Raw genomic sequence first — 14,233 nt, forward strand, 5'->3', positions numbered from 1 at the left:
AATTCTTTTCCTTAAGCACAGGCAGAACCACCAAAACTAGTGCTGTATTATGACAATCACAGGCCCTAGGCCGGGATATTGACAAGGGATTCTTTAACTGGTGATTTTAAAGGGGGAAATTAGTAGACTGTAGCAAAATTGTATTATGGAAATCACATGACTTAGGCCATAGTCTTGAGAGCATCACGGCTCTGGTCAAAACTACCCCTTATCTCCATCATCATAAACAAACAAACAAATCAAGTGCAGAATGGAGTAGAAATATTACTGACTGTGTTTTTCTGTGAAACACTTTAACGAAACTTGTGGACCACCACAAGGTCACAGTTTGAGAACCTGAGCGCTGGATCCTGCCTTACACCAAAGCAATGGCTCCAACTATTGCATCAGTACAAGAGCTCTTAAATTTAATTCTACATATGTACAGCCAGCTCACACTTTACGCAGACAACACTGGTGTAGAATATCCATTCCATTCACCTAGTAAGCTAAAGTAAAAGGTAAAGGACCCCTGGAGGGTTAAGTCCAGTCAAAGGCAACTATGGGATTGTGGAACTCATCTCACTTTCAGGCCACAGACAGCTTTCCAGGTCATGTGGCCAGCATGAATAAACCACCTCTGGCGCAATGGAACACCGTGACAGAAACCAGAGGAAACAGAAATGCCATTTGTCTTCCTGCCGCAGCGGTACCTATTTATCTACTTGCACTGGTGTGCTTTCGAACTGCTAGGTTGGCAGGAGCTGGGACAGGGCAACGGGAGCTCACTCTGTCATGGGGACTCAAACTGCCGACCTTGTGATCAGCAAGTCCAAGAGGCCCTAGTAACGTCTGATGGGATGGGGTATGTCTCTAAACATGCAGTGGACCACAATGGCATGTCACTGGACTCCAACAACTGTGAATCTGTGTCCCTCCAGATGTTGATGGATTCCAGGTTCCATCAACCCTGGTCAGCATGGGTAACGGTCAGGGATTATGAGAGCTGTAGTCCAGTATCAAATCTGGAGGCCCACACTTCTACGTTAGTATTCACTGAGGCAAGTGATGATTAAGCCACAACTTCAAATGCTGTGTCAAGTGTGGATCAACTTTTATTTGCCAGCAAAATGGGAATGCCTGGCAAAGGAGAATATGGGATGCCTCACACTCCATGCAGCAAAGGTTTTTTTCTAGTCAGACTATCGCCTAATTAAATTATTCCTAGTTGATTAATAAGCAGGACGCGGGTGGCACTGTGAGTTAAACCACAGAGCCTAAGACTTGCCAATCAGAAGGTCGGTGGTTTGAATCCCCGCCACGGGGTGAGCTCCCGTTGCTCGGTCCCTGCTCCTGCCAACCTAGCAGTTCAAAAGCACGTCAAAGTGCAAGTAGATAAATAGGTACTGCTCTGGTGGGAAGGTAAACGGCATTTCCGTGCACTGCTCTGGTTCGCCAGAAGCGGCTTAGTCATGCTGGCCACATGACCCAGAAGCTGTACGCCGGCTCCCTCGGCCAATAAAGCGAGATGAGCGCCGCAACCCCAGAGTCAGTCACAACTGGACCTAACGGACAGGGGTCCCTTTACCTTTACTAGTTGATTAATAAAATGAATTTTACAGGGCACTTCTAAGACTGTTTATACAGCAAAATGTCCCACTGAATTCAAAGGCACGTCCTTCGGCACACTTAGGAAGTCTGCTTCGGATTACAACCTAAGGCATAAAGATATCAAGTGATAACTTTTTCACATATTAGATACTTACCAATTTCAGAGGCTACCTTCTGCATTTTTGTTAGTGTTCTGCTAATCAAAACAATATTTAATCCACGTCTGGCGAGCTATGGAAGCAAGTCGTAAATATATTAGTATTTCAGGAATGATTGGGCTGCACTGATATGGCAGAAGCTACCCAGATGCTTGTTGCATTTGTCCTAATATCCGCAACTGCAGAGGATACACAAATGCAGATGAAAGGAAGCAATTGCTTTCCAGTTGTGCGATGCAGGTCAGAGTGAACTGGGAAATTCTGACTCCTAGTGGCAAAAGTATTGAAATGCTAATAAAGGGTGAGATTATGAGCACCATTCAAGGTGCTTATTCACTGTCTCTATTTCCTGGTGGGATTCAATCACGTGCTGGCAAATTCAGGTTGAACAATTATAGTGGACTGGGAAGTTTCATGTAACCAAAAGACTTTTTGCAATAAGGGAAATGACAGGGACCTGAACTGGAAGACACAGAACACTTGCTCTGATGCAATGGCTTCTAATCTTCCCACAAAAAAATCAGGTGAATGCTTTAAATAGCCAACATCATTTAATCTTCCTGCAAACAAATCAGGATAAATGCACAATAAGCAGGTCATAGGGAAGTTCCCAAACTCTCTTCTTTACTTTCTCTAACCTTCCACCTCCCCCGTGGTATAAGAACTGGGAACCAAATAAGACAAGACTGGGGTGGGTGTGAGAAGTACAAGATATCACTCTTAAAATACTTGAAATAGTGTCACATAAAGGTAAAGGTAAAGGGACCCCTGACCGTTAGGTCCAGTTGTGAACGACTCTGGGGTTGCAGCGCTCATCTCGCTTTATTGGCCAAGGGAGCTGGTGTACAGTTTCTGGGTCATGTGGCCAGCATGACTAAGCTGCTTCTGGCGAACCAGAGTAGCACATGGAAACGCCGTTTACCTTCCTGCCAGAGTGGTACCTATTTATCTACTTGCACTTTGACATGCTTTAGAATTGCTAGGTTGGCAGGAGCAGGGACCGAGCAACGGGAGCTCACCCCGTCACGGGGATTCGAACCGCCGACCTTCTGATCGGCAAGTCCTAGGCTCAGTGGTTTAACAGGGCAAAGACTTCTTCTCTGCTGCCCTAGAGAGCAGGACTAGATCAAATAAGTTTAAATTACAGGAGGGTGGGTTTTAGTTGAACATTAGGAGTAAATGAATGCAGGTCAATTATGGGACCATTTGTTTATTTGGAAATAATACCACAGGGGCAGTGTTCAGTAAAAACACACACACATTCAAATTCAAAACAACAACTCATAAGCAACTGAATATACCATTTTAAAACAACAACAATAAAAACAACCCATCTCAATTATAGCAGTCAGGAATCATTCAGCTGGTATCAGGCCAAAGGAAGTTTGAGTAAATAAGTTGCATTTTTAACAGCTGGCAGAAGCTCACCACAGTTGGTGCCCAATATGTCTGGGTGGAGAGACAAGCTCTCCTTCCCTGGAAGCCTTCAAGTAGAGGCTGGACAGCATCTCTTTGGGATGCTTTGGTTCCAACACTTCTTGCATCCGACAGCAGGATAGACTAAGTGGTCCACAAGGCCTCCACCCCAAACTCGATGATTCTCTGATGTGTCCACACAGGGGCGAAGGAAGGAGAACCAGCACCCGGGCTGGGGGCGGGGCAAAGTGCCCACCGGTGCATGTGCATGTGCCATACGTATAGCGCATGCACATGTGCTGCTACTACCACACAGGGTCCCTGGACATTTCACCGTCTATTGATCCCTGTGCCACCACTTTATTTCTCGCTGCCACCACCCAGGCCCCACCTGGTACAATACTGAGTCCAGTCAGGGTTAAATTGGAACATAAACTTCGGTTTATTTATTGCAGTTTAACAAGTGTGTGGTTTCATAAACGGTTTCGGTCAATTACATTCATGGGGTGCCTATCCAGACCTATAACTTCCGCTACCTGCTCTCACTCACTGAACCACCTCTCAGATATTTACTTGTCTTCCTAGCCCCTGTTCCTGACTCAGCTTATTTCGCTACAGTAACTCAACCTACGCACAGACTCTATCCCAATTCACTCCCACTCCAACCAACTACCCAACTCCCAACAAACTCCTCCCTCTGCCCCTCCCAGAGCTGCTTTTATAGTCCCTCTGACTCCACCCCTGGGTCCTAATTGGGTAACCTGTTTAACTATTTCACCTCCAGCACTCTCATATGTTAATGTCACACCACGCACGCCACTACATATTGTGCATGCACGCACACAGTACGCATGGTGGTGCAATCCTCTGCTTGCGGCGGCTGTGGCGGCAGAGGGATCCCACTGCCATCCATACGGGGCAGGCATGCACAGAATGTAGCGGTGCGGATACCGCCACCATCCATATGGCGCATGTGTGTAGCCCGCATGCGCGGTACGTACAGTGCACGTGCATGCGCCACTGGGTGGTTTACCGACGGCGCCGCTCAAGCACTGTATGGACGATGGCGGAGGGTGCTGCCGCGAGCGGAGGATCCTTTGCACGCGACTGCAGCGGTGCGATGGCGGCAGCTTGTGCTGCCACGCCCGGGGTTGGCGGGACCAGCCCCTCGTGGGGTGACTTCTTGTCACGCCCCCCTCAGAGGTGGCACCCGGGGCGGACTGCTCCCCCTTCCTCCGCCACTGTGTCCACATCAGTCTGACCCTTATGTTTCCCTCCCCTTATGGTTTTGATCTATGGGCTACTATTAAAACGAGGCTGCATTTTAAATTATATTTTAACCTGTATTTTAAATTGGTTTATTTTTTAATCTTTATTTTTTATTATAATTTTACTGGTGTTAGCTGCCCTGAGCACAGCTCTGGCCAGGGTAGAAATAAAATTTATTAATAATAATAATAATAATAATAATAATAATAATAATAATAATAATTATAGAAGCTTCTCTCTTCCTGCCTCTTCAATACATCAGTGTTATGCAGAATGCAATCCCCCTGCGCCAAAGACTGTTGGTTCCACGTTGTAGGAGCTTTGGGACAACATTCCCCCACTTTCCTTTGGGAGGCTGCAAAGAATGACTTTCTGTAGCAGAGAATCCCTGACCTGGCTGGAGCACTAAGCTGTTCATCCCATGGAATTCCACCATCATGTTGCTGTGCTCCTAATTTCCCTACGTTGAGGGAGCTTCCCACATAGCTACATACACTCTCCTGTCCCTTGGATAAATATAGTTTTACAGGACTGTAAGGGTTGCTGTGAGAAACTAAGGTCCCCTGGCCAGAACCCCTCTGACATGATTTTATATCAACTCACAGACACAGATAAGTATGTGACCTGGCGTGTAGCACTCTTTGCAATTACTGCTAGGAAAATTAGAGCAAATTATATAGCCAAGATCGCCACCAACTGTAAAGGAGATGAATTTATTTGACCCTATCTACATCAAGCTATATCCTATCTTTATCACCAAACTCTGAATATAATTGCACATTGTACTAATTAATATTATTTTTTAATATATTAGTGGCCATGTGACGATTTTAGCCTATAAATTTTATTGTTTAATGTCTTAACCTGTATATTAAGGAACTTTTATAGCTCTGTTTACAGTAGGTAATGTCTTGATCATATAAATGTGTTAGGTTTTTTGTATTAATCCAGCATATTTTAATTGTTGAATGACTCTTGTGTGCATTGCGGCAGCCTTTGGCTATGTGCAATAAGACTGACTGACTGACTGTGAGAAACATGTATGCAAAGCCTTATGAATACTCCAAAACACGACATAAATGCAAAGAGATTCTGTACATGTTTATCATACCTCAAAGGAATAGGCTTTTCCAATCCCGTCGCCAGATCCTGTGATCACTAAATGATGACACAATAAAGACAGTATATGATCTTTAATTGGCTTGTTCTTTCTTGCATTTCAAACACTGTGGTTCCACGTGCTTTATTTATTTTTTGCATCCCAGTCTCATTGATGGAGAAATGCAGAGACAGCACACCTTGAGATATTGCTGGGCAATAGCTCCCATCATCTCTGACCATCAGTTTGGATGTTGGTGGGTTTCAATTATATAAAATTGCACACCTCCTAAAAGACCTATATGCAGGGATTTGTTTGCTTTTTAAGCAGGGTGGAATCTAGACACACATAAAAAATGCTGTGAAAATGCTTTTTTAAAAAAATATTTTGAAAAATATATTGAATTTGACACAGCTCACCATCGCCATCTAGTGTCACATTTGTATAATGCACTTTACAACATACTTATTTGCAGCCGTACAGCTGAGTTCCATATGGAACTCAGGGGAACAGAGTTCCTTTACCTTTTAAAAATTAATTGTTATTTTTGGTCTGGTGTGGCTGTAACAGATTTACAGTGGTACCTTGGGTTAAGTATTTAATTCGTTCCGGAAGTCCGTTCTTAACCTGAAATTGTTCTTAACCTGAAGCACCACTTTAGCTAATGGGGCCTCCTGCTGCTGCCGCGCCCCCGGAGCACGATTTCTGTTCTCATCCTGAAGCAAAGTTCTTAACCCGAGGTACTATTTCTGGGTTAGTGGACTCTGTAACCTGAAGCATATGTAACCTGAGGTACCACTGTACATACACTCAGTACCTGAGCCAAAAATCCCCTATATCTGTAATCAATAAAGTTGTGGCCATTTCTAATCCAGATCACTGTCTGGGTGTGTGTATGTGGCAGCACTGTGACTGGGCCCACAAACAAACAAACAAACAAACAAACAAACAAACAAACAAATATTTTGCTGAGTTCCTTAAAATTCTACAAGGAAGGCTCAAGCAGTATGTGGACCGAGAACCTTTTAATGAGGGTGAAAGAGGAGAGCGCAAAATATGGTCTGAAGCTCAACATCAAAAAAACGAAGATCATGGCCACTGGTCCCATCACCTCCTGGCAAACAGAAGGGGAAGAAATGGAGGTAGTGAGAGATTTTACTTTCTTGGGCTCAATGATCACTGCAGATGGTGACAGCAGCCACGAAATTAAAAGACGCCTGCTTCTTGGGAGAAGGGCAATGACAGGCCTAGACAGCATCTTGAGAAGTAGAGACATCACCTTGCCAACAAAGGTTCGTATAGTTAAAGCTATGGTTTTCCCAGTAGTAATGTATGGAAGTGAGAGCTGGACCATAAAGAAGGCTGATCGCCGAAGAATTGATGCTTTTGAATTATGGTGCTGGAGGAGACTCTTGAGAGTCCCATGGACTGCAAGAAGATCAAACCTTTCCATTCTGAAGGAAATCAGCCCTGAGTGCTCACTGGAAGGACAGATTGTGAAGCTGAGGCTCCAGTACTTTGGCCACCTCATGAGAAGAGAAGACTCCCTGGAGAAGACCCTGATGTTGGGAAAGATGGAGGGCACAAGGAGAAGGGGGCGACAGAGGACGAGATGGTTGGATAGTGTTTTCGAGGTTACCACCATGAGTCTGCGGGAGGCAGTGGAGGACAGAGGTGCCTGGCGTTCTCTGGTCCATGGGGTCACGAAGAGTCGGGCACGACTGAACGACTAAACAACAACAACATATATTTGGAGGTCCCAAGTCGCAAGGTGGTTAGATTGGTCTCAACTAGGGCCAGGGCCTTTTCAGTACTGGCCCCGACTTGGTGGAATGCTCTGTCACAAGAGACAAGGGCCCTGCGGGACTTGATATCTTTCCGCAGGGCCTGCAAGAGAGAGCTGTTCCACCTGGCCTTTGGTTTGGACTCAGTCTGACCCTTATGTTTCCCTTCCCTTATGGTTTTGGTTTGCTACTTTTAAAATGAGGCTGCATTTTAAATTGCATTTTAACCTGTCTACTAGTTAAAGTCTTTGGTGTAAACTAGCAGGCATGTCCAAAGTCCATTTCGGGGCCCTAATCTGGTCCGCCGGTCAATTTAATCCGGCCTCCGTGGCAGTATGTGTCCTGGGGTAAAATCCTAAAAAAAGCTGAACAACTTTGGGGTAAAACTGTAAAAAAAAAAGCTCTCAACAACTTTGGTCGGCCCTCACGCATGTTCACTTCATCAAATCTGGCCCTCTTTGAAAAAAGTTTGGGCACCCCTGGAACTTTTTGAAGAAATCTCTCAAATTATTAAGGAACCTATTCAATTCACCCCACAATTGGTACTCCTCTCTTTATTTGAGGAGGGTAATCATGACATAAAAGCAAAATAAAAAAATAAAAATACTGCTTCTCTTATTCGCAGCAGCAGGTCTCTCAATTGTACAAAAATGGAAAACTTTGTCTAACCTCTGTGTTTCTTCTTGGTTGAAAAATGTTTGGAATATTCCTCTTCTGCAAAATATTCCATGGCACGTGAGAGCTTTGTTGGACGCTTGGAATGTGTGATTCTCATTTTTTCAAAACCCCAAGGACAAAATCATTTATCTGGTGTTTGTTGGCATCCTTGACAAAAGCTGTGCAACATGTCCATGACCTCTTTTCTTTTTGTTATATTTTGTGTTTTACTTTTGGGGACTCTTTGCTTTTTGTTTCTTTGGAAAATCACTGAAAATTATTATTTTTTTAACTACTTTTACTCAGAGTAGATGTCTTGAAATTAACAAACACGACTAAGTTAGGTCCATCCATTTCTTTGGAGCTGCTTTGCATAAAGGTTTACAAAGCATCCATTATCTTAGCATCCAAGCCCATGGGTTTGTTTTTCTTTTAAATTATCAGTTTGTAGTCACATCACTGAGTAGGAGATCTGTCTGTTCACTCATAAAAAATGATAATGGCCGGAGAACTTAGGTTTGTAAATCGTATTCAGATGATGTGGGCTAGGAAGCTGCCACAGGCAAACCAGTCATTGCCATAAGCAAAAGTAATTCTCATTGCTGTCCTGCATGTGTCTGTTCCAAAACAAGTTCCACTGAGTTTACTGGAGCTTACTTCCACATAAATTTGTGTAGGACTGCAGCCTGAATTTCTTTGTATTTCAAAAAGATTGAAGTTGCATATTAACGCTTCTCAGTTACATAACTGCATTAAAAAAACATTTCAAGGGTGCATGTGTCAATATTATAATATGTTTTTTGTGTTGAATATATGCTATATGGAAATTTATGGACCTAATAGGTATCTAAAGCCATTTGCACATCACAAAATATGTATTTTATCAAAGTAATTGTTGAACTAACATACAATTAAGAAGAAGTACAGTGGTACCTCTGGCTGCGAACGGGATCCGTTCCGGAGCTCCGTTCATATCCTGAAGCGAATGCAACTCACGTCTGCACGTGCATGGGTCGCGATTTGCCTCTTCTGCGCATGCGCATGACGTCATTTTGAGCGTCTGCGCATGTGTGAGTGACAAAACCCTTAAGTAACGCATTCCAAAAATGCTCAACCTGAAGCTACTTCAACCCGACGTATGTCTGTATATTAATAGTGAAAGAATTATTAAGTTATTCTTAAAATGATTGGTGGCTCATTCCTTACATCATAGGAGCCTATACAACACAAAACACTGTTGCTGTATGTAGGTTTTATTATATTTATTTATTATCTTATATTTTGAAAATGTACATCCATGTTCTTTTCCTTAAATCTTTTTGGGGGCCCCCAAGAGACTGGGGCCCTAAGCTATAGCTTGTTTAGCTTATACAGTGGTACCTCGGGTTACAAACACCTCGGGTTACAAACACTTCGGGTTACAGACTCCGCTAACCCGGAAGTAGTACCTCGGGTTAAGAACTTTACCTCAGGATGAGAACAGAAATCGCGCGCCAGTAGCGTTGCGGCAGCGGAAGGCCCCACTAGCTAAAGTGGTACCTCAGGTTAAGAACAGTTTCAGGTTAAGAACGGACCTCCGGAACGAATTAAGTTCATAACCAGAGGTACCACTAAATGTAAATCCAGCACTGCCCATGAACCTTCAAAGATTGAGAGCTAGTGTCGTGGTTAGAGGACTGGATTAGGTCCATCTAGATTCTAGCTCAATACTTCCCCACTCTGACTGGCATCAACTCTCCAGGTCTTTCCTAGCCCCGTTTGGAGATGCCACAACCTGGGACCTTTTGTGTTGCAAAGCTGGTGCCCACAGAGTTGCTCCCCTGCTCCCTTCCCAACACATCCGTTCACATTTCCCCAGAAATAAAAATATGAGGAAAAGTTGCTTTACCTGCCCATTCTCCCATGGACCGAAAAAAAGACTCAGGCACAGTACTCCATACAAGCGGAGAGAAATATTTCAAAAACCGAACGCATTTCACCAGGAAAACGAGACAAGTGAGGCCCCCGAGGCAAGCGAGGAACTGCTGCAGGAATTCACCCATGATGAACCGATGCTGTGGGCTCAGATAAGATACTGCCACTGTCTCTCTTCTGGTGCACTGCTACTTTTCGCTCTGGTAAAAGGAAGAAGAAGCCTGTCTAATCATAAACATGTGAGTCATGTGGATTTTTTTTACCCATAGAGATCATAGAATAACTTTATTGGCCCAGATATGAAAACTACCCAAACAAAAAATGAGAGCTAATTTTTTTATTATTTTTTTTGCATGGAGAGATGCTCATTCTCAGGGCACATTGTGGTCAGGGTCAGGTCAGCTGGTTTGCAGGATGATGTTGCCTTTGGCTCTCTGTTGTCTGTCGCCGAGATAAAAGATGTCCCAGAACATAACCCCCTTATGGATATAATATGCCTATTTAAGATACTCACATACAGCTACCGAAATCACAGTCGTCTGTTATTCCAGACCTGGAATAAATCTCATTTCCAGCATCTGGGCTTTTCTCTCTGGGTGCCAGTGGTGCTCTCCTAGTTTTGTGGTTGGTCCATGTGACAGGACCACTTAGCTAGCTCTTGAATGAGCAGCGCAATTTTGTACACTCTTAGTTGGCTCTGCCCTTGAATCCGGTCTGGAAGCCGAAACTAGTAAACAATGTAGCAGCCAGATTTCTCACAGGAGCAGGTCTTTGGCAAGATGTTATTCTCCTGTTGAGAGAGCTACAATGGCGACCAATCTGCTATCAGGCCAGGGGCCTGTGTTAATTCACAATGACTTAAATAACTTGCACCCAAGGTTATTTAAGAACCACCTTATTCCTTACGTTCTGTCTCAATCACTGAAGTCTTCTGATGGGGGACTGTTTGTGGTCTCACATGCCCCTGAAGTCTGGCTGGCCTTCACTTCACTTCACTTCACTTCACTTCACTTCACTGCCTGGTGGTGGGGCTGAACCCCTAGTATGGCAGGCTGTGCCTTGTGGTAAGGTAAAGGTAAAGGTACCCCTGCCTGTTTGGGCCAGTCTTGCCAGACTCTAGGGTTGTGCGCTCATCTCACTCTAGAGGCCAGGAGCCAGCGCTGTCCGCAGACACTTCCGGGTCACGTGGCCAGTGTGACAAGCTGCATCTGGCGAGCCAGCGCAGCACATGGAACGCCGTTTACCTTCCCGCTGGTAAGCGGTCCCTATTTATCTACTTGCACCCGGAGGTGCTTTCGAACTGCTAGGTTGGCAGGTGCTGGGACCGAACGACGGGAGCGCACCCGCCGTGGGGATTCGAACCGCCGACCATGCGATCGGCAAGTCCTAGGCGCTGAGGTTTTACCCACAGCGCCACCCGCGTCCCGTGCCTTGTGGTACTCCTTGCTAATAGAAGTTCAGCAAGAGTCATACCTTTCTCTTTATACATGTCTTCTAAAAACTATATTTATTAGGCAGGTTTTCTGAATCTCTGTTTCTTTGCCAACCCTCTCTCACTGATGTCTCTGATTTTTATTTTGTAATAGGGTGCTTTTAGCCTTATAGGAAAGTGCAGTGCATAAAATTTTAAAATAAATACTCAAATGTAAATCTCACTAATTTCAGTGGGGCTAATTCTCAGCCATTTTGCTGTCGTTCAACTCTGTGATGGTCTGTTTTGCATTTAAGCAAAAAAGTGAGGGTGGTGCTGTGGTCTAAACCGCTGAGCCTCTTGGGCTTGCTGATTGGAAGGTCAGCAGTTCGAAAGCATGTACGTGCAAGTAGATAAATAGGTACCACTGCAGTGGGAAGGTAAACGGCATTTCTGGGCGCTCTAGCTTCCATTATGGTGTCCCATTACGCCAGAAGCGGTTTAGTCATGCTGGCCACATGACGCAGAAAGCTGTCTGTGGACAAACACTGGCTCCCTTGGCCTGAAAGCCAGATGAGCGCTGCAGCCCACAGTCGCCTTTGACTGGACTTTAGCTTTAGCTTTGCCTTTAGGACAAAGGACTCATTACATGAAGGCACAAGGATTCATCATTAATCCTGGTGGCTGAGACCATCCAGGATCCAGAATGACCACCACAAGCCAGTTATTATGCAACCCCCTGAGGCTCCCATATGGACCTCCTGCCGGCATTAGAAACAGCAGAACAGCAACCAGTTCCTTGAGAAAGAAAAGGTATAGCATCGAGCAGTGGCTGGAAGCACAAGACACTTTCTTTGACCATTGCTGACTGCTGGAAAAACCTGCTTTATCTCAAGGTACTGGGCTGAATCGTGCATGTTTTTAGTGCTTATTACCACCAATCACCTGCTTGAGGGTGTGTGTGTGGGAAATGGCAACTGATCTAACACTCTATGCTAGAGCTTTCTAAACTGTGTGTTGTGACACACAAGTGTGTTGGCCGCAGGGTGTAGGTGTGTTGCGCGAATGCTCCCCACGCTCTTCCCGGGGCGGGAAAGAGGTTAGTTTAACCTCTGGTTTGTCAGTAAAACTGAATTATTGTGTTGCGAAATGATGCATGTCTGCAAAGTGTGTCGCCAACATGAAAAGTTTAGAAAGCTCTGCTCTGCGACCTACTCCAATATCCTGATCAGCAGTGCTAGGCCTTGTCAGTTGCAGCCCAAGCTCTTGAATCAAGCGTTCCACCTGGGGAATCTCAAGTGCAAAGCTCCATTTCCCACTCTTACTAGGTCAGGGTAAATAGATTTTGGGGGTAAGTCACTTTTGATGAGACTGGCACAGAATTAAGAGTCAAGCTTCCTCTCACTGCATTCCTCTCACCTCATGAGGTGCAGTGAGGCTGTTGTCTCAGGCGGGAGTCTGGAAAGGTGTTGATTAAAAATGAGACTGCTCATGGTAGACTTAGGATCATAGAACTGAGTTGGACCACAAGGGTCATTTAGTCCAACTCCTGAAACTGCCTGAAGACTCATAAAAACACAAGGGAAAAGGGACAAGGAGGGGAGAGGCCAGGGCAGGGATCAAACTCAGGTACAGTGGTACCTCGGGTTACATACGCTTCAGGTTACATACGCTTCAGGTTACACACTCCGCTAACCCAGAAATAGTGCTTCGAGTTAAGAACTTTACTTCAGGATAAGAACAGAAATCGGGCTCCAGCGGCGCGGCAGCAGCAGGAGGCCCCATTAGCTAAAGTGGTGCTTCAGGTTAAGAACCATTTCAGGTTATGAATGGAACGAATTAAGTACTTAACCTGAGGTACCACTGTACCAGCTTTTAAACAGTTATTCTTATAATGAACAGTTGGAATTAGGAAGTACCTAATTTCTTCTAACAGGGACGCAGGTGGCGCTGTGGGTTAAAGCCTCAGCGCCTAGGACTTGCCGATCGAAAGGTCGGCGGTTCGAATCCCTGTGGCGGGGTGCGCTCCCGCTGCTCGGTCCCAGCGCCTGCCAACCTAGCAGTTCGAAAGCACCTCCGGGTGCAAGTAGATAAATAGGGACCGCTTACCAGCGGGAAGGTAAACGGCGTTTCCGTGTGCGGCTCTGGCTCGCCAGAGCAGCGATGTCACGCTGGCCACGTGACCCGGAAGTGTCTCCGGACAGCGCTGGCCCCTGGCCTCTTAAGTGAGATGGGCGCACAACCCCAGAGTCTGTCAAGACTGGCCCGTACGGGCAGGGGTGCCTTTACCTTTACCTTTTAATTTCTTCTGCTGAGGCAGACAAATGATATCTTATTATTGTCAGCATATGCATTCTTATGTATACAGTGATACCTCGGGTTACATACGCTTCAGGTTACATACACTTCAGGTTACAGACTCCGCCAACCCAGAAATAGTGCTTCAGGTTAAGAACTTTGCTTCAGGATAAGAACAGAAATTGTGCTCCGGCGGCACGGTGGCAGCAGGAAGCCCCATTAGCTAAAGGGGTGCTTCAGGTTAAGAACAGTTTCAGGTTAAAAACGGACCTCTGGAACGAATGAAGTACTTAACCTGAGGTACCACTGTACTTTACCCTATTATGGCTGGAGATCCGTATTGCAAAATTCAGAGAGGATCACATTTCAAAGGACAGCTGTGTTTGGGTTCTCATATTGCTTCCGCAAAAATGCAGATTTGCATAGCTGTCAACGTTTCCCTTTTTTAAAGGAAAATTCCCTTATTCTGAATAGGATTCCTTGCAAGAAAAGGGAAAAGTTGACAGCTATGGATTTGGTCGGTTTGCCTTTAAATGTGAACTGAATTGAATGGTTTGAAGTTAAGAAAGATCTTGAAATATGGTCGAATTTGAAGCTTTCCTTGTTTGGTCGAATTGCTGCTATAAAGATGAATGTA

At 45.0% G+C, this 14,233-nt stretch overlaps 1 protein-coding gene across 2 annotated transcripts in view; it reads right to left on the reverse strand.

Annotated features, from left to right (window-relative positions):
- Positions 1-14,233, reverse strand: part of HSD17B3 (hydroxysteroid 17-beta dehydrogenase 3) — a 28,147-nt gene that overhangs the window by 11,891 nt on the left and 2,023 nt on the right. Inside the window, exons 1-4 of one of the 2 annotated variants that reach the window (XM_081930758.1) lie at positions 10,402-10,637; positions 9,862-10,087; positions 5,545-5,591; positions 1,746-1,821 (exon numbers count right to left, since the gene is read on the reverse strand). In XM_081930758.1, the coding sequence (XP_081786884.1) occupies positions 1,746-1,821; positions 5,545-5,591; positions 9,862-10,015 (277 nt within the window). In that variant the 5' untranslated portion in view covers positions 10,016-10,087; positions 10,402-10,637. Of the gene's footprint in view, positions 1-1,745; positions 1,822-5,544; positions 5,592-9,861; positions 10,088-10,401; positions 10,638-14,233 lie in introns of those variants that run through there. The other variant, XM_081930759.1, reaches the window with a different exon arrangement.

The sequence above is a fragment of the Podarcis melisellensis genome, assembly GCF_964234715.1.
Source record: "Podarcis melisellensis genome assembly, chromosome: 11".
NCBI classification, from domain to species: Eukaryota; Metazoa; Chordata; class Lepidosauria; order Squamata; family Lacertidae; genus Podarcis; species Podarcis melisellensis.